Genomic DNA, 24916 nt, shown 5'->3' on the forward strand with positions numbered 1-24916 from the left:
AGACAAATTATCACCTCTGTACTATCGCACTGAATTAATTTAGAACTGCAGATAGACAACTGAATGAACAGATACCAATAGTGGGCTCCTGTCGCACCTTCCCGAGTGATTCATGTCAGTGACTTCAAGCACCCACGTATTGATGGATGCCATGTCACGATCAGAGCCCATACTGAACACTGTAATGAGAGTTAAATACTGCTGTGTGTCCATTACTCGTATGTCTTGTAGTTTTTGAACAGCCGTCTTCTGAAACCCATTAGGTACTTACGGGTAACCTTATATAATTGTAAGAAAGCTATTTTGAAACCAGATTTTAAACTGTAACACACTCTCAGTGGCAAATGTGGACTGACTATAATTAATTTGCTATGAGCTTCGGATTAAAACTGCAGGAATTGCAGAAATGTAGGAAAATAATGAGATGGGGATTGAGTAAATTGAAACAACCAGTGGTTGTTCAAATAACTTACGGGTTTGCTGCCGGGTGACGTCGTCTAACACCGCCGATATTTCGAGAGGAGCACATCCTGCCATTCTCAAGGCACAAATGCAAGGAAGAAGAAATGTGCAAGCAAATTTAATACCTCGGTTCACAGAGGAGAAACAAGAAGACACCACACACAGAACAAGTGTCAACACGAACAAAGATACCCAACATCAGAAATATCGATAGTTACTATTAATCAACAGGTGAGGTAGCACTAATTCTGTCCCTCTGTTTTTTGATGAGAGACAGAGCCTGATTCCAAGCAGCATTTAAACAAAATCCACCATCTCTGTTAATAAGGTTGCTTGATAGTTTGATTTCAACAGCCTCCTTAATAACACTATCCCAATAACTGGACGTGCAAGCCAGAATCTCCGTGAAGTTGTATTCCATAGGATGGCAGGTGTCAAGGCAATGTTCTGCAATAGTGGATTTGCTCGGCTGTTGTAAGCGGATGTGATGCTTATGTTCAATACACCGGTCTTCCACAGTCCTGATTGTCTGACCAAGATATGACATGCCACAACTGCAAGGAATACGATAGACCCGAGCCTTACGCAAACTGAGATCATCTTTTACGGACGCCAACAGGGCCTTAATCTTAGAAGGTGGTCAAAAAACACATTTCACATCATATTTCTGCAAAATACAGCCAATCCTGTTGGAAATGCTTCCTGCGTAAGGCAAAAAAGCCATAGACTTAGGTGCTACTTCGTTGCTATCGTCACTCACCCGTTGCACAGAGGGCTGATGGCGCAACACACGTTTGACCTGCCTCTCACTGTAACCAATCTGACGAAAGGTGACTTCGAGATGAGATAACTCAGCTGCCAAACTTTCAGGGTCTGCGATAACGTGGGCCCTGTGAACCAAGGTATAAAGTACTCCTTCACGCTGAGCTGGATGGTGACAACTATCAGCTCGCAGATACAAGTCAGTGTGAGTAGGCTTCCTATAAACAGAATGTCGCGATGTACCATCAGTATTCCTTCTGACAAACACATCAAGGAAGGTAAGGCAGCCATTCTTTTCCACCTCCATAGTGAACTGAATATTCAGGTGGATTGAATTCAGGTATTCCAAAAACCGGTTTAAATTCTCACTACCATGAGGTCAAACAACAGAAGTATCGTCTATACATCTGGGGGGGGGGGGGGGGGGGGAAACCCATGCAGGTTTCAAGGTCACTGACTCCAATGCATGTTCCTCAAAGTCCTCCATAAACAAATTGGCCACAATGGGCTTCCCATTGCAACTCCATCAGTCTGTTCGTAGTACTGACCATTGAATAAAAAGTAAGTGAAAGTCAGCACATGTTGAAACAAATTTGTTAACTCGACACCAAACTTAACCTTAATTAGCTGCAACGAATCAGAGAGAGGAATGCGAGTGAAAAGAGAAACCACATCAAAACTGACTAAAATATCAGAGTCATTCAAACGCAACGCAATCGCTGCAATCGACGTAAGAAATCTGCAGAGTTCTTAATGTGGTGTTCACACCTACCTACTAGTGGGCTCAACAAACTAGCAAGATGTATAGCTACACGATGTTGGAGCACCAATATTAGAAACAATAGGCCTCAACAGGACAGCCTCTTTACGGACCTTAGGGAGGCCATATAATCTAGGTGGTACAGCACAGTAAGAATTAAGACTCTTGATAGTCTCCTGTGACAAAGAACTTTTCTTCAGAAGGTTATTAGTCTTTCTCTCAACATTCTTAGTAGGGTCAGCACCGATTTTGCGATACACCGAATCAGAAAGTAGACACTGCATCTTTTGAATGTAATCATGCTTGTTCAACAAAACTGTGGCATTTCCCTTGTCCGCAGGTAAAATAACAATATCAGGATCCATTCTGAGTGAACGTAAAGCAGCCGCCTCAGCTGCTGTAATGTTACACTTGGGTGGACGGGCCCCAGTCAACACACGACAAGCTTCCCTCCTAACCTCTTACTCAGCCTCGGAAGGTAGTTTATAAACAGCCTGTGCAATAGAACTAATAAAATCAACAACTGGCAAACTCTTAGGTGTCGCCGAATGACGAGCAGTTACAGGTTGAAATTCCCTGTCAGACTGCGACCAAGAGGCACCGTCCACCCAATCCCAAGAGGGACAGAAGTAGTGCTACCTCCCCTGTTGATTAATAGTAACTATCAATATTTCTGATGTTGGTTATCTTTGTTTGTGTTGACACTTTTTCTGTGTGTGGTGTCTTCCTTGTTTCTCCTCTTTGAACCGAGGTATTAAATTTGCTTGCACATTTCTTCTTCCTTGCATTTGTGCCTTGAGAATGGTAGGGTGTGCTCCCGTCGAAATATCAGCGGTGTTCGATGAAGTCACCCCGCAGCAAACCCGTAAGTTATTTGAACATTCAATTCACCGGGAAAAGTTAAGGTCTCACAACCAGTGGTTGTTGTTCGCTTTAGTGGGAGTATTAGCCAACAACTGACTGAAACAGGTAAAAGGAATATAACAGAAGGCAAATGGGTGACTATGAGAGGTGAAATAGTAAGGGCAACAGATGATCAAACAGAGAAAAAAAGCAAGGCCCAGCAGAAGTCGAATAATACATGAGATACTGATATTGACGAGAGGAGATCATATAAAAACGCAGCAGATGAAATAGTAAAACAGGTATACAGAATATACAAAATGAGAATGACAAAGTGCAAAATGGGGAAGGAGGAATCGCTAGAGTATAAATGCAAAGTTGCAGAAGCACGACTGTGGGAAAGGTAGATACCAACTATTGGGAAAAGAAACTTCCGGAGAAAAGAGAGACAGCTCAGATGGCAAGTACAGAAGGGAAGACTGAAAGGTGGAAGGAATATACAGAAGAGCTAAACAATAGAAATGAAATTTAAGACAATATTAAAGAAAGATAAGAGGAAGTATGGGAGATACGACTCTGCATGAAGAATTTGATGATGCTCTGATAGATATAAACTGAACCAAGTCCACTGTCATACATTAAATTACCTCAGAATTATTTATATCCATGAAAAAGATCCACGAAAAAACTATTCTACCTAGTATGCAAGTTATACGATACAGGTGCAAAACCTTCAGACTTAAAAGTACCACAGGTTCTGGAGAAAGGTAGGTATATATAAGGCAATACTGACTCTAAAACGTATATTAGAAGACAGACTGAGGAAAGGGAAACCTATATCTACACACATCAAAAAACGTTTTGCATCACTTCGGTGCTGAGAATTCCGGAACCTGTACAGAAAATTGGAATAGAGGTCAACATAAACATCATTTTCACCCTTTTTATTGCTCATGGAAACCACACAATGCATGTTGTACCACCATACAGTGAGACCTTCGGAGGTAGCTGTACACACCGGTACCTATAACACCCAGTAGCACATCCTCTTGCATTGATGCATGCCTGTATTCGTTGTGGAATACTATCTATAAGTTCATCTACGCACTGTTGGTTCAGACTGTCCCACTCCTCAAGGGCAATTCGGCGTAGATCCCTATGAGTGTTTGGTGGGTCACTTCGTCCATAAACAGCCCTTTTCAGTCTATCCCATGCATGTTCGATAGGGTTCATGTCTGGAGAACATGCTGGTCACTCTAGTTGAGCGATCTTGTTATCCTGAAGGAAGTCATTCACAAGATGTACACAATGGGGGCACGAATTGTCGTCCATAAAGACAGATGCCTTGCCAATATGCTGCTGATATGATTGCCCTATCGGTCAGAGGATGGCATTCACGTATCGTACAGCCGTTACTGAGCCTTCCATGACTACCAGCGGCGTATGTCGGCCCCACATAATGCCACCCCAAAACAACAGAGAACCTCTTGCTGCACTTGCTAGACAGTGTGTCTAAGGCGTTCTGCCTGATCAGGTTGCCTCCAAACACATCCCTGATGATTGTCTGGTTGAAGGCATATGCGACACTCATTGGTGAAGCCAATCCTGAGCAGTCCATTTGGCATGTTGTTGGGCCCATCTGTAACATGCTGCATGGTGTCGTAGTTGCAAAGATGGACCTTCACCATGGACATTGGGAGTGAAGTTGCACATCATGCAGCCTATTGCACACAGTTTGAGTTGTAACACAATGTCCTGTGGCTGCATGAAAAGCATTATTCAACATGGTGGCGTTGCTGTCTGGATTCCTCCGAGACATAATCTGTAGGTAGCAGTCATCCACCGCAGCAGTAGTCCTTGGGTGGCCTGAGCGAGGCATGTCATCGACAGTTCCTGACTCCCTGTATCTCCTCCATGTCTGAACGTCGTCGTTTTGGTTCACTCCAAGATGCCTGGACACTTCACTTGTTGAGAGCCCTTCCTGGCACAAATATCAATGCGGACACGATCGAACCACAGTATTGACCATCTAGGCATGGTTTAGCTACAGACAACACGAGCCGGGTACCTCCTTCGTGGTGGAATGACTGGAACTGATCAGCTGTCTGACCCCCTCCGTCTAATAGGTGCTACTCACGCATGGTTGTTCACATCTTTGGGTGGGACTAGTGACATCTATGAACATTCAAAGGGACTGTGTCTGTGATACAATATCCACAGTTAACGTCTGTCTTCAGGAGTTCGGAGAACTGGGGTGATGCAAAACTTTTTTTGATGTGTGTATTTGTAAATGTGGAGAAAGCTTTTGACTATGTTGGCTGGAATGCAAACTTAAAAATTCAGAAGTTATCAGAGATAAAATTGTTGTTGTTGTTGTTGTTGTTGTTGTTGTTGTGGTCTTCAGTCCTGAGACTGGTTTGATACAGCTCTCCATGCTACCCTATCCTGTGCAAGCTTCTTCATCTCCTAGTACTTACTGCAACACACATCCTTAGTTTATTCACATGTACAGAAACCAGGCAGCAGTTATAGAAGGCTAAGTACATAAAATGGAAGCACTAGTTGAGAAGAGAAAAAGACAGGTTTGTAGCGTATTCTCGTTGTTATTCAATCTGTACCTAGAGCAAGCAGTAAAGGAAAAAAGGAAAAATTTGGAAAGGGAATGAAAATTTAGGTAGAAGAAATAGAAACTTTGAGGTTTTCTGATATCATAATTCTGTCTAAGAATTGGAAGAGCAGGTGAACAAAATGGAGTGTGTTTTGCAAAGAGGTTATAAGCTGAAAATCAACAAAAGCAAAGCAAAGGCATTGGAATACAGTAAAATTCCACGATGCTGAGAAAATTAAAGAAGGAACTGACACACCAAAAATAGCAGATGAGGTTGGCTATTTATGCAGCAAAATAACAGTTGATGGGTGTGAGAGAGATGACACAAACTGCAGACTAAGATTAGGGGTTGTGTCGGGTGGAGTGGGTGAAGGGGGCTACACAGGGAAGAGGAGGAAGAGCTGGGGAAGGATGATTGTCAGCTCAGAGGAAGGAAGTAAGTGTGTGACATAGGAATGAGGAAGCGAGAGGCAGCTGACGCACAGAATAGGAATGCAACACACACACACACACACACACACACACACACACACACACAAGGCAGCAAGTACATGATGACTGTACCACGGAGGAGTGGACTACAAGGCACTGACAGACCAGGAGGAGGGGAGACAGTGGGGAAGAGTGTGTGGGTGTAGGATGAGCCAATTTAGGTTACTGTGGCATGGTGGAGATGGGTGTGGGCAGATGATTAGAAGAGACTGAGGCCAGGAGGATTGCGGGAATGGAGAATGTGCTGCAAGGGCAACTCCCATCTATAGTGCTGGGGGAAGGATCCTGATGGTATGGGTGTTTGAAGCACCTATTGTACTCCAGCACACTGTGCTCAGCAGCATGTTCCACTGCCGGGTGGTCAACCTTGCTTTCTGCCACAGTTCGGCTATTTGGTTGAGAGGGTAGCAGGTTCATGGTCATGCCCACATAAAATTCTGTGCAACACTTGCAGCAGAGCTGGTATGACATGATTGCTTTCCGCAGGTGGTCCTGCCTCTGATGGGGTAGGACAAGCCATGACAAGACTGGAGGAGGATGTGCTAGGAGGGCGAATCAGAAAGGTCTTGCATCTCAGTCTTCCACAGAGATGTGTCACATGTAGTAAGGGGTTGGGAGAAGGAGTGACACAGGAATGAATCCAGATACTGTGTGGATCTGATTGGTGGTGGAATACCCCATTAAGAGGAATGGGAAGGATTGTGGGTAGGATGTTCTTCATTTCCAGGCACAATGATTGATAGCTGAACTCCCAGTGAGGGATACAGATCAGTTGTTTCCGTCCGGGAGTGATGCAGGGAGTGCTCTTTTGCAGCTGGTTTGTGGTGGTGGTGGCAGGATTAGGGGAGGGTGCGAGTATGGTGTGAAAAATCTGTCTGTGGACTGTATTTGGGTGATAGTATCTGCCTGTGAAGGCTTCTTGAAATCTTACTGCATACTGGGCAAGGGAATTCTCAATGCAGATGCACCATCTATAGGTGGCCAGACTTTATGGGAGTGATTTTTTTTTTGTATGGAAATGATGATGGCTGTCAAAATAAGGTACTGCTGATTGTTAATTATGTCACCATCTGACAAAATGATGTTAACTTCCAAGAAGATTGTACGTTGGACTGTAGAGGACCAGGTGAAGCTATGGGAGAGAAGGTGTTGAGGCCGTGGAGGAATGAGGATAGGTTGTCTTGTTCTTGGGTTAAGACATCATCAATGAACCTGAACTAGGCAAGGGATTTGGGATTTTGGGAGGCTAGACTGATGCAGCGGGCTGCCATGCCCACTGCTATGTCACAGATTTGTTTGTATATCTTCCCCTCGAAGGAGTAGTAATTATGAGTATGCTATTAATTATATGTATAAGGAATGAGGTGATATATTTGGAGTCTGAAGGATGCTGGAAGCAGTAATGTTTGATAGCAAGAAGGCCATGGGCATGGGAGATATTGGTGTATAGAGAGGTAGCATCAACAGTGACGAGTACAGATCCGTGAAGTAATGGGGTCGGAATGGTCGAGGATTGGTGAAGGAAATGATTTGTATCTTTAATATGACAGGCTAGGCTATGGACAATTGGTTGGAAAGTAGGTTACCAAGAAAGGAGATTGTTTCAGTTGGACCACACTAACCAACTACAATGGGGTGTCCAAGATTGTTGGGTTTATGGTTTTGGAGAAAAATGTCAAAAGTGAGCATGTGGGGCCTCACTGGAATGAGGAAGAAGATATATTTGAGGGAAATATTCTGGAATAAGCATAAGGATTTGAGTAAGTATTGGAGGTTATGCTGGACTTTTGGGATGGAATTACTGTGGCAATGCTTGTAAGCAGAGTCAGACAGTTGGTGGATACCTTCTGTCAGGCAATATCTGCAATTCATCACAACAGTGGTGGAATCATTGTCTGCAGAGGGGATGATTAAATCAACATCTGTCTTGAGGTTGTGGATGGCTGTTCTTTCTTCCGATAAGAGGTTAGTATTCTTGAGATCTGGGGAAGGATGGCAAGGCCGAGTTGGAAGTACGGAATTTCTGGAAGGTAACCAGGGGATGATATGAGATGGGAGAGGCAAGGTTCACTGTTGAGATTAAATTGGCTTTGGTTGGAAGGGTTGGTAGTAAAAACATTTTTCCACTGAAGTGATCAGGAGGTGTGTAGATCTTTCACTCGTCCAGAATGATTTAGGACTGAAGGTGGGGTCTTTGAATGTGACTCAAACTTCTGCAGATAGAGGTTTCTGGTGGATAAGTTGACAAGAGTGGTTTGGGTTCATTTAGGTTCTTGGTTTTGTTGGAGACTAATGAGGCTGATGGGAAAGTTCAGAAAGGCAGGGTCTGAATGCTACAATAGGTTGACGAGTGGGTTCACTGTGGGAAGGAGAGGTGCTAATGGTTAGCTGAAAAGTTGAAATTCTAAGTTGTTTTGTGAAACATGTTCACAAGGCACAACTGGTAGAGCACTGCTGGAGAAAGGCAAACATATGGGTACCACATACAAGCAATGCACTGCACTTTGCATTATGTGAAAAAATTCATTTCCGGTATAGGTCTATTGCTGTTTTGGACAAGTGCAGGTTGTTACCACTGTCATTTCTCTGGTGGTGTTAATGCCAATGATACCAACACCTACCAGACTATTAAGCACCTACAGATCACATGCAATATTACAAATTTTATTTAGTAATCGTGCAGGGCTAGTAGTAAGAGACTTAACCTAGCCATCTGTTCTTTAACCATTCAATGAAGACCAAAGAAATGTGTCACATGACTGTCCAAGAGTTGATCTCAAATGCAGAATAAGTTTTCACAATATGATGCTCACTGTTAATAGGTTTGGAGAAGAATTTCTCTCATGACACTCTGTAAAAATAAAGGAAATTTCTTTGCTTTGAAGACTTTTTCCATCACACTTCACTTGCACAGTGTCTCACTTTTGGCAAGATTATTTTATGTTTTTACTCTACAGATTATTGTTTTTGTATCAGAGTTAATGTAAAGATGATATGAGTGGAATAGGTTTACTTTTCTTCTAGTAGGATATGATACATCACATGAATATGCCAGCACTAAAAGGGAATTATTTATCAAGGATAATTAAGATTAAAAATACTTATACATACCTTGTCTTCTTCTCCGAGAGTGCCACCACTGAAGTAAGGTAATCGAATAGTTCACCATTCTTACACAGTTCGAACACCAAAAAAATGAAGGTGCTGGATTCAAAAACATCATGCAGCTCAACTGTGGATGAATACAGATAATCACTTTCATACCAAAACAATGGATTTCAAACAGTAATGAATAAAATAACATGACAATTTTTGAGACTTTAGCATGAATAACAAAAGTAAACATGTACAGAAGATATCAATATTTCTCTGCCTTTGTCCAAATAATAGTATCAGGTTAGCTTTTTCCAATTTACACCAATAAACTACAGACATTTTACTGAAGTGCTGCAGCATTTAAAAAGCCATCTCAACTTTAGCCTTAAGCAACTTTATGAAACCAAGGAAAACGAGCAGGTGTGAAATTTAACCCATCATTATCCAAACCGAGCCCCAGAGTGTTAACTGTGCCACCTTTATTGGTTGTTTAATGACCTGCACCAATATGCCTTCTCGAGAGTAAGTTCTCTGTTTTTCTTTAATTGGATCCTAAATTAATTTGTGTAAATGCAAGTGACAGAGGCCATATTTCAACACCAAGAGCTGCTGATAAAATAATTATTTATGGGCTACTGATTTCAATCTTCTGATCATATTCACGTATCCTGTGTAACAACAGAGAGAACACATATGGGACATCTATCTTACTGCACTAGTTCAGGAGTGTTAAGAGTCAATTTTGTGTTACATTATTAACACATTCCGGTCACTGGCCATAGAAATTATGTGCAAAACTGTGATTGCCCTAACAGTCAGTGCTAAAAGAATCTTCGAGCATGGCTTTCCTGATTGCTACGTCAAGATGCTTTATTTCTGAGCAGTAATGACTTGAAGTCAGTTGTTCACTCTTTTAGTGTTTTGGAGAGCAACTAGATGAATGTGTCTGTTTCCATAATGTCCATGTTTTAGGGGAGCTGTGAACATGGATAAATCCCTGAACTGGGCTGCCATTGTGGGAGATGGATTTCCATGTTTGGAAAGAGAAGATGGTAGTTTGGTTGCTTACGGGAGCTGACAAGCTGTTATTGGCACCTGATCCGCAGTGGAGGGACCCCAGCCTCCACGAGTAAGCTGCTCACAGGACTACTTCGAAAGGTTCCTGTTACGAGTTGGACACTGCAGTGCTGTTATCGGATCCAGTATCCGCAGTGCTGAGGGCAATGCCGAGCCATATGCTACACTCCAATAATTGAGACAGGGTTGTATCAGGGCTTTGCAAAGATGCAGAAGGGTAGTGTGATCTGTGCCGCAGCTGGTGTTACTGAGGCATCAAAGTGTATTAAGGTGCAAGCAGTACTTTCACTTATGCTGGCGAAGATGGTGAATCCATGTGAACTGAGACTCTAACACAAATCCTAAAAAGCAGTAAGACGCTGTCACATTGAATAGTTGGTCGTCGAGGTAAAGTTCAACTTGTGGGTGGTATGATGTCGACATGAAGCCCATGCCTATAACAGTAGTACAAGTTTATATGACAACTAGCTCTGCAGATGAAGAGATTGAAGAAATGTAGGATGTGATAAAAGAAATTATTAAGATAGTTAAGGGAGATGAAAATTTAATATTCATAGGGGGACTGGAATTCGATAGTAGGAAAAGGAAAAGAAGTAGGTGAATATGGACTGCGCGTAAGGTATGAAAGAGGAAGATGCCTGGTAGAATTTTGCACAGCGCAGAACTTAATCACAGTCAACTTGATTTAAGAATAATGAAAGAAGGTTGTATATATGGAAGAGGCCTGGAGGCACTGGATGATTTCAGGTAGATTATATAATGGTAAGACAGATATTTACGAACCAGGTTTTAAATTGTAAGACATTTTGAGGGGGCAGATCTGGACTCTGACCACAATTTATTGGTTATGAATTTTAGATTAAAACTGAAGAAATTGCAAAAAGGTGGGAATTTAAGGAGATTACACCTGGATAAACTGAAATAACCAGAGGCTGTAGAGAGTTTCAGAGAGAGCATTAGGGAACAATTGACAAGAAAAGGGGAAAGATATACAGTAGAAGAGGAATGAGTAGCTTTGAGAGATGAAATAGTGAAGGTAACAGAGGTTGGTTGGTTGGTTTAAAAGAGGGGGCGGAGGGACCAAACTGCTAGGTCATTGGACCCTCGTTTTGATTAAAATAATTCCACAAGGGTGGGAGTAAACTAATCGTGACATACAAAACACAGCTCAAAGAAAGGAGAACACCACAAGAATGACAGAAGGGCAACAAACACTAAAATGGACAAAATCAGACAAGAAAACTACAGAGACACGCAAGAAACATGTAGAAGAGATCAAAACAAGAGGGCAGAATACCATGGCTGGCTGACCATGAGAATAAAATGGAGAAGCCAGCCACTCTGCAAAACACATTAAAACCGCAACACTAAAAGGACTAGGGTGGAGGACACAGAGGGACAAAACTTAGATCAAATGATAAAACCCACCCTCACGAATAAGACATGTAATTAAAGCTACTGTTGAGGCATTGTCCCCCAACACCGAAGGTAGGGTGCTGGGATAGTTAAAAGTCCGCCTCAGAGTGGCTAAAAGTGGGCAGTGCAGCAAGAGGTGGACGACCGTCATTTGTGAACCACAGTAACACCGAGGTGGGTCCTTGCCTTGGAGGAGGTAACCATGCGTTAGCCATATATGGCCAATGCGGAGCCAGCAGAGGACAACTGATTCCCTGCGAGAGGACTGCTTGGAAGTCTTCCACACAGTCGTAGTCTCCTTAATGACACACAATTTGTTGTGCATACTGTTACGCCATTCAGTCTCCCAAAGCCGAAAAACGCTGCGGCTTAAGACAGAACGCACATCAGTTTAGGAGACGCCCATCTCCAGAAGCAGTTTTCGCATAGCCTGTTTGGCCAGCCTGTTGGCAAGTTCATTGCCTGGGATTCCAACGTGTCCTGGGGTCCACACAAACACCACTGAATGACGGGACCATTCCAGGGCATAGATGGACTCCTGAATGGATGCTACCTAAGGATGGCAAGGGTAGCACTGGTCAATAGCTTGAAGACTATTCAAGGAGTCAGTACACAGGAGAAACGACTCGCCGGGGCATGAGCAAATGTGCTCAAGAGCACGAGATATGGCCGGTAGCCTTGCAGTGAAAACACTACAGCCATCTGGCAAGGAGTGCTGTTCAATATGTCCTCCATGAACATACGCAGCAAAGCCTACATGACCATCAGCCATCGAGCCGTCGGTGTAAACCACTTCATGTCGAGAATCGAGAGGAAGTGATAGCGGAGAGCCGCAGGGTTAAAGGAGTCCTTAGGGCCATGCAAAAGGTCCAGAAGACTCTGCAGCCTAGATGTACACCACGGAAGTGTATGTGAATGGGCTGTGAGGAGAGATGGTAACGGGAAGGAGAACTATGAACATGTGCAACGTAACTGGTGAACAGTTGTGCATGTCTAACCTTCAATGGAGGAACTCCGACTTCCATTGGACTCATTCCAAAAGCTTCCGTCACTAGGTGAACGCCACAGTGGTGCACTGGGTCGAGTAAACGCAACGCTGAGGGCGCCGCTGAACCGTAAATCATACTCCCATAGTCAAGGCGGTATTGAACAAGGGCTCTGTACAGCTGCAGCAGTGTAGAGCGATCTGCACCCCAGTTGGTGTTGCTCAGGCAGCAGAGGACACTGAGGTGCTGCCAGCTCTTCCGCTTAGGCTGATGAAGGTGAGGTAGCGAAGTCAACCGGGCGTCTAACACCAGTCCTAAGAATCGATATGTCTCCACTACAGTGAGTGGATCGTCATTGACGTAAAGTTTTGGTTCTAGATGAATGGTGTGACTCCGACAGAAATGCATAACACACGACTTTGCAGCTGAAAACTGGAAGCCTTGGGATAGAGCCCATGACTGTGCCTTGTGAATGGCTCCCTGTAGGTGCCGCTCAGTAACACCAGTACTGGAGGAGCAGTACGAAATGCAGAAGTCATCTGCATACAGAGAAGGTGAGATCGATGGCCCTACAGCTGCTACTAGACCGTTAATAGCCACTAAAAACAGAGACACACTCAATACAGAGCCCTGCAGAACGCCATTCTTCTGAATACGGGAGGGAACTACGGGAGGCACCAACTGGGACATGGAAAGTATGGAGCAACAGGAAATTTTGGATACAATCTGAAGCGGGCCCTGGAGACCCCACTCATACAATATGGCAAGGATATGATGTCACCAGGTCGAATTTACGTCTGTAAAAGGTTGTTCGGATGACAGACTCGAGGGATGAAAGATTATCAGTGGTAGAGAAACCCTTGCAGAAGCCACCCTGACAACAAGCCAGTAGGCCACGTGACTCCAGGACCCTACCCAACTGCCAAATCATCCCACGTTCCAGCAGCTTACAAAGAAAGTTGGTGAAGCTGATGGGCCAGTAGCTACGCACATCAAGTAGGTTTTGACCAGGTTTGAGCACCGGAATGATGTGCTCTCCCGCCATTGCGATGGAAAGACACCATCGCACCAGATCAGGTTGAAGATGATGAGGAGATGTCGCTTGTTGTCAGATGAGAGATGTTTAATCATCTGACTGTGGGTCCTATCCGGCCCAGGAGCTGTGTTGGGGCAATGTGCAAGGGCGCTGAGGAGTTCCCACTCTGTAAATGGGGCGTTATAGGGTTCATTGTGGTGGGTAGTGAACGAGAGGACTTTGCTTTCCATCCACCGCTCGAGAGTGCGAAAGGCTGGGGGGTAGTTCTCTGACGCAGAGACTCGAGCACAGTGCTCGGCAACTGCATTTGCCTCAGTAGATAACACGCCATTGATGTTAATGCCAAGGACACCTGTTGGGGTCTGGTACCCAAAAAGACACCTGATCTTTCTCCACACTTGGGAAGGTGACGTATGGCACCCAATGGTCGACACGTACCTCTCCCAACTCTCGTTTCAGTCATTTTATAAGCTGACGAATGTGGGCACAGAGCCGGTTAAAGGCTATTAGTTGCTCTAGGAGAGGGTGCTACATATGTCACTGTAGAGCTCACAACTTCCGGCGACCACCAAGGGACTGTCTTTGGCCGGGGGCACCCTAAAGAACGAGGGATTGCGTTTTCCGCCGCAGAAACGATTATTGTACTGACCTGCTTAACAACAACATCGATAGCACCATGTGGGGGAGATTCAGCAGTGACAGCAGAAGTGAAGGCTTCCCAGTCTGCTTTGTTTAAAGCTCAACTGGGTACGCATCTGTAAGCATGATGGTGCGGAAGGGACAGGTAGATGGGGAAATTGTCACTACCACACAGGTCGTCATGTGCTCTCCAGTGGATAGATGTGAGAAGGCCACGACTGCAAACCGAGAGATCAATGGCTGAATATGTGCCACGTTGAAATGTGTGGGGGCACCTGTATTTAAGAGGCATAGGTCGAATTGTGACAGTACATTTTCGAACTCCCTACCTCGGCCAGCAAGCATGGCGCAACTCCACAAGGGGTTATGCACATTAAAATCTCCCAAAAGTAGGAAAGGTTTAGGGAGTTGATCAATCAGTACAGCCAATTCGTTCAGGGGTACTGCACCATCTGGAGGAAGATATACATTGCAGACAGTTATTTCCTGGTCATATGTATCCTGACAGCCACAGCTTCAAGAGGGGTTTGAAGGGGCACAGGTTCACTACATACTGAGTTCAGGACGTAGATGCAAACTCCATCTGACACTCTATTATAGTCGCTATGGTTCCTGTAATATCCCTTATAGCCACGGAGGGCAGGGGTCCGCATTGCTGGGAATCAGGTTTCCTGGAGGGCAATGCAGAAAGCAGGTGAAAAGCTTAACGGTTACCATAGCTCAGCCAGGTGGTGGAAAAAACTGCCGCAATTCCACTGGAGGATTACGTGATCATGAGACTGGGAAGGCATGAAACACTCAATGAGCCAGTCTACGCCTCAGGGTCACCGGCTGCCACCAGATTAGTACTTGTGCGACTGACATACATTGTGTCTAAGGGCCCAGTGAGATCTTGGTCCTCAGCGGACGCCAGAGTCTCCACATCATCCTCGGACACAGAGCTTATAGGTAGTGGTGATGTGCCACCGCAGTTCCTTGGTTCTTAGGGTCTTTTTCTATTTCGGTTTCTGTCATTGCTTCTTAGGTTTTTCCAGCTAGGAAGGCTTCACTAATTCAGTCTCAGGGACTGAGGACTGTAAAGCCCTACAACCAGCTGTCTGTGGTTGCTTCAGCCACTGGCGGGTGTCAGCTTTGCCACTGGTAGGAACCTGGGAAGGGAGTGACCCAAGAGGAGCAAAAGAAGACTTACACTTCTCCAGCTGGTGTCCCTGATGGTTGGGGATGTTGCTCCTGAAGTAGGTCGTGCAGGAGCAACTGGGGGGGAAGTGCCCTCCACCATCAAAGGGGCTCTGAGAGCCAATTGTACGCGGCAGAATGAAAGATGGTAGAACCACTGTCATAGCAGCGTAGGTTGACGTCATATGCGCAGGATGTAGTCTCTCATATTTTCTCTTAGCCTCAGTGTAGGTCAGTCAGTCCAGGGTCTTGTATTTCATTATTTTTCTTTCTTTCTGGAGAATCCTGCAGTCTGGCAAGCAAGGCGAATGGTGCTCTCCACAGTTGACACAGATGGGAGGTGGGGCACTGGGAATATTGGGAAGTGAAGGACGTCCACAATCCCGACAGGTGATGCTGGAAGTACAGCAGGAAGACATATAGCAAAACTTCCAGCACTTAAAGCACTGCATCACGGGAGGGATATATGGATTTATGTCACACCGGTAGACAATCACCTTGACCATCTTGGGTAATGTGTCACCCCCGAAGGCCAAGATGAAGGCACCGGTGGCAACCTGATTGTCCCTCTGAACCTGGTGGATGCGCCGGACGAAACGGACACATCGCCGCTCTAAATTGGCGCACAGCTCGTTGTCAGACTGCAAGAGAAGATTCCTGTGAAATATGATACCCTGGACCATATATAAGCTCTTATAGGGTGTGATGGATACAGAAACATCCACCAGCTTGTCACAGGTGAGTAGTGCCTGTGACTGGGCAGAGGATGCTGTTTTGACCAAGACCAACCCTTGCTGCATTTTGGACAAGCCCTCCACCTCCCCAAGCTTGTCTTCTAAATGCTCCACAAAAAACTGAGGTTTCATTGACAAGAAAGGTTCCCATCAACTCTTGTACATACAAGGTACTTGTGTGAATAAGCTTCACTGCCTTCCTTAGCACTGAAGTTAGACCTTGACCACTTAGAGACTGCTGGTGTTTGACCACAAGCAAGAGATGACATACTACAGTTCAGTTCGTAGCGTGTCATTCGCCCTGATGTTACCCACTTCCCAAGGGCGCCACCCAGCCGCAGCAAAGGCCACCTGGCAGAATGGCCCAGGGTTACCACGATCTACTCCTTGGCATACGTGGGGAGTTAACAGCGCAGGCATCAGCAGAGTGATCCCTGTGTCGTCAGGGGGCTACAACCAACAGGGTACACGGCAGCCCCACCACAATGTACTGGTTACCGTGCTGGATATCAGGAGTAAATGAGCTAAGAAGTCCATTATCGTCGACAGCACAGAAAGTATTACTGCACAGAGGATAGAGGAACACACCCCAGGAGGGTGACCTCACCCAACAGCTGGAGAATGAGAGGAGGGGCAGATCCACATTGACGAAGGATGCGAAAGGTCTCAGCGCATGATGGACACTGTACACCATGTAAGGCGCCCTTCCCCAATTGGCTCACTTTAGGAAAATTTTGAAAAATGGACGTCAAACTCTACAGGGGACCATCACATAAATGTATGCTGAAATGTACGAGACTCCTTTTAGTCACCTCTTATAACAAGCAGGAATACCTCGGGCCTATTATAACCACTGGACCCGCAGGGGGCGAGTGGGGGCGGGGGCAGCAGCAGAGGATCAAGGATGTAACAAGAAGAGGGCTAGTAGAAATCCAATGGTAACAGAAGAGATATTGAATTTAATTGGTAAAAAGAGAAAATATAAAAAATGCAGTAAATGAAGCAGGTGGAAAGGAATATACAAATGTCTCAAAAATAAGATCGACAGTAAGTGCAAAACGGCTAAGCAGGGATGTCTAGAAGACAAATGTAAGGATGTAGAAGCAAATATCATTAGGGTTACGATAGACACTGCCTACAAGAAACTTAAACAGACCTTTGGAGAAAAGCGAACCCCCACGTATGAATATCAAGAGCTCAGATGGAAGATCAGTCCTAAGCAAAGAAGGGAAAGCAGAAAGGTGGAAGGAGTATATAGAGGGTCTATACAAGGGTGATGTAATTGATGAAAATTGAAGAGGATGTAAATAAAGGTGAAATGGGAGATATGATACTGCATGAGGAATTTGAAAGAGCACTGAAAGACCTAAGTTGAAACAAAGCCCCAGGAGTAGATAACATTACATTAGAACTATTGATAGCCTTGGCAGAGCCAGCCATGACAAAACTCTTCCACCTGGTGAGCAAGATGTACAAGACAGGCGAAAATCCGTCAGACTTCAAGAAGAATATAATAATTCCAACCCCAAAGAAAGGTGGTGCTGACAGGTGTGAAAATTACCGAACTATCAGTTTAATAAGTCACAGTTGCAAAATACTAACACAAATTCTTTACAGAAGAATGGAGAAACTGGTAGAAGCTGACTTTGGGGAAGATCAGTTTGGATTCCTTAGAAATTGGAATATGCGAGGCAATACTGACCCTATGACTTATTTTAGAAGACAAATTAAGGAAAGGCAAACCTACATTTCCAGCATCTGTGGACTTAGAGAAAGCGTTTGCCAGTGTTGACTGGAATTCTGAAGGCGGCAGGGGTAAAATACAGGGAGTGAAAGGCTATTTACAATTTGTACAGAAACCAGATGGCAGTTATAAGAGTCGAGGGGCACGAAAGGGAGTGAGACAGGGTTGTAGCCGATCACCGATGTTATTCACTAGGTATAATGAGCAAGTAGTAAAGGAAACAAAAGAAAAATTTGGAGTGGGAATTAAAATCCATGGAGAAGAAATAAAGACTTTGAGGTTTGCCAACGACATTGTAATTCTGTTAGAGACAACAAAGGCGCTGGAATAGCAGCTGAACAGAATGGACAGTGCCTTGAAAGGAGGATATAAGATGAACATCAACAAAAGCAAAATGAGAATAATGGGATGTAGTCGAATTAAATCAGGTGATGCTGAGGGAATTAGATTAGGAAATGAGACACTTAAAGTAGTAAACAAGTTTTGCTATTTGGGAAGCAAAATAACTGATGAATGTTGAAGTGCGGAGGATATAAAATGTAGTCTGGCTACGGCAAGGAAAGCGTTTCTGAAGAAGAGAAATTTCTTAAAATTTAGTATAGATTTAAGTGTCAGGAAGTCTCTTCTGGAAGTATTTGTACGGAGTATAGCCATGTATGGAAGTGAAACATGGATGATAAATAGTTTATACAAGAGGAGAATAGAGAATACAGTCTCGGTCCGGCACACAGTTTTAATCTGCCAGGAAGCTTCATATCAGCACACACTCCATTGCAGAGTGAAAATCTCATTCTGGAAACAGTAACATTTATAAATTCATACAATAGAATGTTCATCTTAAGTGATAAACATAACAGCTTTATGTGGCACAGAACAGAGTGAAGTATTCAAAAGTGCCTACCCCATGATATAAAGCATTTCATAGACAATAAAATCAACTTCCAACACAGAAATAATATTTGCTTGACGACGACTTCCATTCCACAGAATAATTTCCATTGTGCACTAATGAACTGTCATATTTTTCACTGAGAAAGTATACTATTTGTAAAACTCATTCCACATCATAGCAAGAGGTCAAAATTGTGATCCACAGAACGTGAAAATTACTATCTATCTATATTGTACATCTACATTTGTAACAGTCATTTACAAAATGTATGAGCCATATTTCATATATAATAGAGTATTGTGTGGATTATTAAATTATGATACACACCTGCATTAACATTAATGAAGTGCACGTAAATACAGCTCTACATGTGTGTATTTTGGTGTAGGAAAACACCTTATATAGGCCTACTTGGTTTTACCACTTAGCATTTACAATGCCTGTAATGAAAATGGGATATAATGAACCTCTTTTCGAGTAATAGGAAAATATAAGCAAGCTGACCTGTATGTCTACAATATATATGGGACATTTGTGCTCTAGATAAACTCTGAGCTATAATCAGTTTTCACAATGCTACTGAAAGGTACATGTTGGGTGCAAACGAACTTACGAGCTCATGAGGAAATAAGCAGAGCTACATTCAAGCTGTAATATGTAGTACTATAAAATCTTCATCCTATATTTCTTATGTGAATAGACACCTATCTGATGTTGACTGACAATATGAAGGAAAATAAGTTTCATTACAAGAAGTGTAATGTATTATGTTAACTGATGATTCAGTTCTCATTACTTAGCTACTACTTGGAACCAATAGTAGCACACGGTGTAGCACTGATACGAATTGACTACACTTTTTAAAATATCTGTAATAGCTTACTAATTTGGAGGGAGGGGAAAAAAAGAAAAAAAAGTTACTACAGTATTGGCATAAAGTATGATAACAATAGGCTCTCAGCATAATATATTTTATTATCTTTGCATCAGCCTGTAAACAGAAATCAGCTGTGCAATCATCAGTATGTAGAGTACCTCTACACAAGAAGGTAGAACCTGATAATGACAGTTCTGATTGAAGTATTTGCCAATACATCAACTTTTAACACATGCAAACAGAAACGTACAATATCTATAAGCATAGTATGTTTGTGTGAAGTTTTCTGTAACAAGTATCAGCTGTACAGCACATTCTGGATGCTGGAAAAGTTTCGTTATTACAGTGTATATGCATACATATACTGTAAAAGTGAGTGATGTGGTACCAATCGACTATCACAAAGGAAGCAGGCAGGAAGGAATACAGGCAGTCTGCAGTGATATTCATGTAATTGCAGTTGTCATGGTGCTTTCCATTCCTACCAAAGGTCTATTTACCTAGATGACAGCATATCTGGACATAACCATCTGCCTGGTGGTAACAAGAAATGTAGGCCTAATTCAAACAATCGAAAATCCAGAAGGGAATAATGACAATATTATGAAAAGGATAGATAGCTACTCACCACATGGTGGACATGAGTTGCAGACAGGCGCAACAAAAAGATTGCTATACACCTGAGCTTTTGGTCAAAAGGCCTTCTTCTAAAGTAGAAAAACACACACACACACACACACACACACACACACACACAAATTTCCAAGACGCTCATTCCCAAGCCATGGGCCACAGCAGTCTGGATCTTCTCAATGTTGCTTAAGTCAGTGGGTTTTCTCACCTATGGCTTGTACTGCTCTGCAAGGATTCCGGATTCCCCATTTGTATCTGCTCTGGCTCATATACAATTAGCCTTCCCGTGTCACGTTCCCATAAAGTCCCTAGTAGGTGACATTCAATATCATAATGTTTATGCTTATCAGCGTATAATGAAAAGTTCGAAGTTAGCACAAATAATGTTTTTCGTTTATGTTCTATCACCATCATCATCTGCATATGTGACAGTTTTCACTTGAAGAGAGGCTGAGAAACTTAAAATCAGTTTTTAAGGAAATATATCCTTTGAAATTAAAAATATGTTGTCTTTTTGTTACTATAATTGATGACTTTGTGAGTAGTCTAGTAACACAACCGATGTGGAACTGGAATCTGGTATAGGCTAAACTACATGTCACAATGCAGTGGTACAAGTCTATTGTGGCAAGAGTGGAAGCTAATGAACCAGAAAAGGAAATGATTCTTACGTTCAAAGATATAAAACTGAAGAGGACACCCTTTATCGGCATAGCGCACGAACTACCTGATTACAAACATTTTGTTGAGAACACTAAAAGAACATAGGCCTACAGTATATTTGTCAACATTTTCAATGTGTGGCTACTCAGATTAATCAATGGAAGAAAAAGTTTATAAATAAGTCCTCAATCAAATTTGGCACTTTATCCGTAAATGTCCATCTTGGTAGCACATTACTACGTAATTCACAATGACCAGTGTTTTTTGACTTAGCCTACTGCCACCATCAGATTGTCAGGAGGATTGTGATGCAAGCAGCAACATCACATAACTTGTACACAAAGGTACACAAGCAATTGCAGCACTTAAATGAAGCCTTTGATACCACATCCCCAACTCACAACTAAAGTGTCACCTCTTACCCTAATCCAAGCCCCCATATACAATACAGACAAGTACATCACAACAACTAAGATTTTGTATTCGCATCTGTTAACTTTGTCGACTCTCAACCAAATTGTATTGACCTATACATCGGGCTCCACTAGAGATCAGTCTGTCTCCAGAATCTATATTCCAAAAAAGAACAAACAAACAAAGAAATATTGTTAGTGTTCTGTTCTCTTCCTGTTTGTGCATGTATGATGTCATATGTCACATCATCATTACGTCAAAAAGGATGAAACAAACATACAGTACCCCTACGTTCAGTTGACCTGACATTTAGTATCTTGAGTGACATTAAATGAACTTTTAATTATGAGTCCAATAGCATTGTACAGAAACTTATTATCACTTACAAACACACATTTTTGCTTGGGCTCTGAGACCTGCTAGTTTTCAAAACTGGGGAAAGTCTCAAGACTCTTGTCAGCGAGTTCTTTTTCTCCAGTCTCAGCAAGCTAATATTTATGAAGGAACTTGAAATTAGTGAAATAGAAGCCACTGTGCTGCATTCAGTGTTGTGTTATATTGAATGATATAGCAATTCCTTATACATTGTGGGGATGGCATAGAACTCCTACTCTGAAAAGCATGACGGAAGGCAGAAAGTATTTTGCCCATGCACTGGATGACTGGTGTGTAGGATGTATTCTGGGGCATCAAGGAATCAATAGTTTGCTAATGGAGGGAAGTATGAGGAGTAAAAATTGCAGAGGGAGACTAAGGCTGGAATATAGTAAGCAAGTTTACATGGATTAAGTTGAAGAAGTTGTGCAGAGATGAAGAGATTTTCATTGGATGCAATGGTGTGGAGAGCTGCAGCAAAATGGAATGAAGACTAAAGCAAAACACATTTCGCATTGGTAACACTTTAAGAGTAAAGCTGTAACGTCAAGTTGCTACTGCCTATTTATCTCTAGCATGCAAAGAGGGCAAAGTCTGGTCATACTGATATATGGATGTCCAGAAACCATTCTTAAAATGTGTATTTCTTCCAATGTAGCTTCCAGCATCGTTTTTCCATCTGCTCCATCATGCGAATCACTGCTAAGGTCGATTATTTTCGCCGCATATTCAATGCCAGTTTCCTTTTCTATGCATCTTCTGACTGTTGAACTGATGCCTCTATAAGACAAACATCACAGGACTTAGGTTCCACATTATGATACTAATCTCAAGATCTGTTGCTCTCCTGTCACAACAAAAAACGCTACATAAATTAATAAGCTGCTTACTTTCCAAGAATTTCTTTTGGTTCGTATTTCGCGTAAAAACCTTTGGCAGCATCTTTGTCAGGAAGGAGATCGTCTATCTCTTCCTTCGCCATTTCTGTCTACGAATTAGTTTCACACGTCAAACCACAAAAATTCGGGACGTCGACAAACATAAAACATCACTTACACGTCGAATAAATATCAGCTGATTTTATAACACAACAATACAATGATAATTATCCACTAAGAACATCGGGAAAATGGCATACTACTATCATTACCGCACAAACGTTTGGTTTCTCTTAACTATCACCTCCTCTCGCCACAAGACATAAATAACTACAGGTCAAACTTAACGCTAGTATTCATCCAAAGCTCTCATGACCACAGATACAACACCTCACAATTCGCGATAGTCGTTTGAGGAGCAATGTGCCGAAGCGCAAACACATTATTGATGGTTGCAATGTCTATGTTTATACATTGTAATTTGAAGATACAGTTTCCGTATAAACACAGACATTGTAACCATCAGCGTTGGATCCATGCCTCGACGGGCTAAAATGAATATATAATACTTGTCCTTCCCCTGCGCAGGAATCACGTAATGTGCGGGGGTTATGGAGCTTCGTGACATATGGAGGTTTGGGTTGGCCCTCGAGGGGGGATCGGATAGCCAAAATTATTGCTCCTGATAAGCGGGAAATCCGGATTCGAATCCCAGTCCGGCACGAATTTTCATATATTGCAAACAGCTTTCGTCAGTCCGGATTCGCCAAATGCTGGTCATCGGGGCTCAATGTGGAGCAAGTATCATTTCTTATGACAATTCTACCCTAGTCAGTGAGATATCATTTCGAAAATATGTCTGGAGACGCCCCGGACAGCAGTTGGTTTTAACCTGGTTGTCCCCAACCATACGACCCTACAACAAGGAAATGATGCTCTGGGGTGGCATATCTTTTCGTAGCAGGATCTGTTTGGTTGGCAGCACATCGACAATACTTTACACCCTGTTTTATTGCCCTTCGTGGCAAGTCATCCTGAGCTTACATTTCAACAAGAAAATGCCCTCCCGCACAGTGTGAGAGTTTCTATTGCTTGTCTTCATTCTTGCAAAACCCTACCTCGGCCAGCAAGGTCGCCCGATCTCTCCCCAATTGGGAAGATTTGGAACATTATGGGCAGGGATCTCCAACTAACTCGGGATTTTGACAGTCTAACACGTCATTTGGCCAGAATGTGGCACGATATCCCTCAATAGGACGTCCAATAACTCTTATCAATCAATGTCAAACTGAATAACTGCTTGCAGAAGTGAGCCAACACATTATTGAGTTGCTCAATTTGTGAACCTCTTTCTCTAGAATAAATGACCCAGTTTTCTTAGAGACAGTAATCATTTGTTTGTCTGTAGATGTACATAAGATCCACTGATTTCCATTACATTTGCGTAATTCATTCGTGGCTTGTTTTTTTTTTTCTTTTTTTTCTCCATTACATTGTACTGTGAAGATAATAAACTCTTCTAGGACACACAGCATGGCCTTCACAAAGGAATGTCAATGGTTACAGTGCAGCAGTGCTGGGCTTAATTACCAAAATAAGGCAGAGACTTGAGGACAGAGAAAGTGCGACACTGGCGCTCTGTGATCTCAATGAGGTATTTGACTGCATCTCACACAAGATACTGATAATAAGTTAAAGTGTTATGGTACTAGAGGTGTTGCTCTGCAGCTCTTCAATCTTATCTTGAAAACTGAAACAGATAGTATCATTCTATGGATAAATATCTTCAAGAACAAAAATCGGGGCATGATGTACCCTAGGGTCCCCTTACAGGTCCTCTCCTGTTTCTAATTTATGGCAATAATACAGGATGTAACAGCATGTTACTGTTTGCTGATGACACCATTATTTTTAACAAAGGAAAAAACTGCTGCACAAGTTCCTTGTAAAGACGCAACAGGTATGCTCTTTGAAAACATAAAAGAGTGCTTCATCAAAAATAAAATGAAATTGAATGAATAAAAATACATCATCAGATATGCAGCCTCAGTGATGTTGGATGCCAGGATATTTTGGAGGCTGTTAAGCTGCTGGGCTTCATGACTCAGAGCAAACTATAACTTCTGAAGAGACTAAAGCGCATATTAACTGATCTGTACTTTATAACAGTGTATTATTCAGTATTTTATAGCCACATTGATTATGGCCTGTTGTTAGGGGGATGCTCTTCAGGTTGCAAGGACTTGTCAATGCTACAGAAAAAAAGGTATCAGTGTCTCACATCAAGCAAAAGACTGGAGCACTGCAAGTATGTATTCACTCAGATAGTAAGATTGGTCATTTTTAGCCAGTG

The 24916-nt window shown here is 42.9% G+C and overlaps 1 protein-coding gene across 4 annotated transcripts in view; it reads right to left on the reverse strand.

The window, feature by feature from the left end:
- Nucleotides 1-22923, reverse strand: part of LOC126202927 (phosphorylase b kinase gamma catalytic chain, skeletal muscle/heart isoform) — a 137925-nt gene extending 115002 nt beyond the window's left edge. For 3 of the 4 annotated variants that reach the window (XM_049937017.1, XM_049937020.1, XM_049937016.1), the window contains exons 1-3: nucleotides 22576-22923; nucleotides 22290-22465; nucleotides 9039-9159 (exon numbers count right to left, since the gene is read on the reverse strand). In XM_049937017.1, coding sequence (XP_049792974.1) covers nucleotides 9039-9159; nucleotides 22290-22465; nucleotides 22576-22667 — 389 coding nt within the window. In that variant the 5' untranslated portion in view covers nucleotides 22668-22923. The remainder of the gene's footprint in view (nucleotides 1-9038; nucleotides 9160-22289; nucleotides 22466-22575) is intronic. The other variant, XM_049937019.1, reaches the window with a different exon arrangement.
- Between the last annotated feature and the right edge of the window lie 1993 nt (nucleotides 22924-24916).

This window comes from Schistocerca nitens, chromosome 9 (genome assembly GCF_023898315.1).
Source record: "Schistocerca nitens isolate TAMUIC-IGC-003100 chromosome 9, iqSchNite1.1, whole genome shotgun sequence".
NCBI lineage: Eukaryota > Metazoa > Arthropoda > Insecta > Orthoptera > Acrididae > Schistocerca > Schistocerca nitens.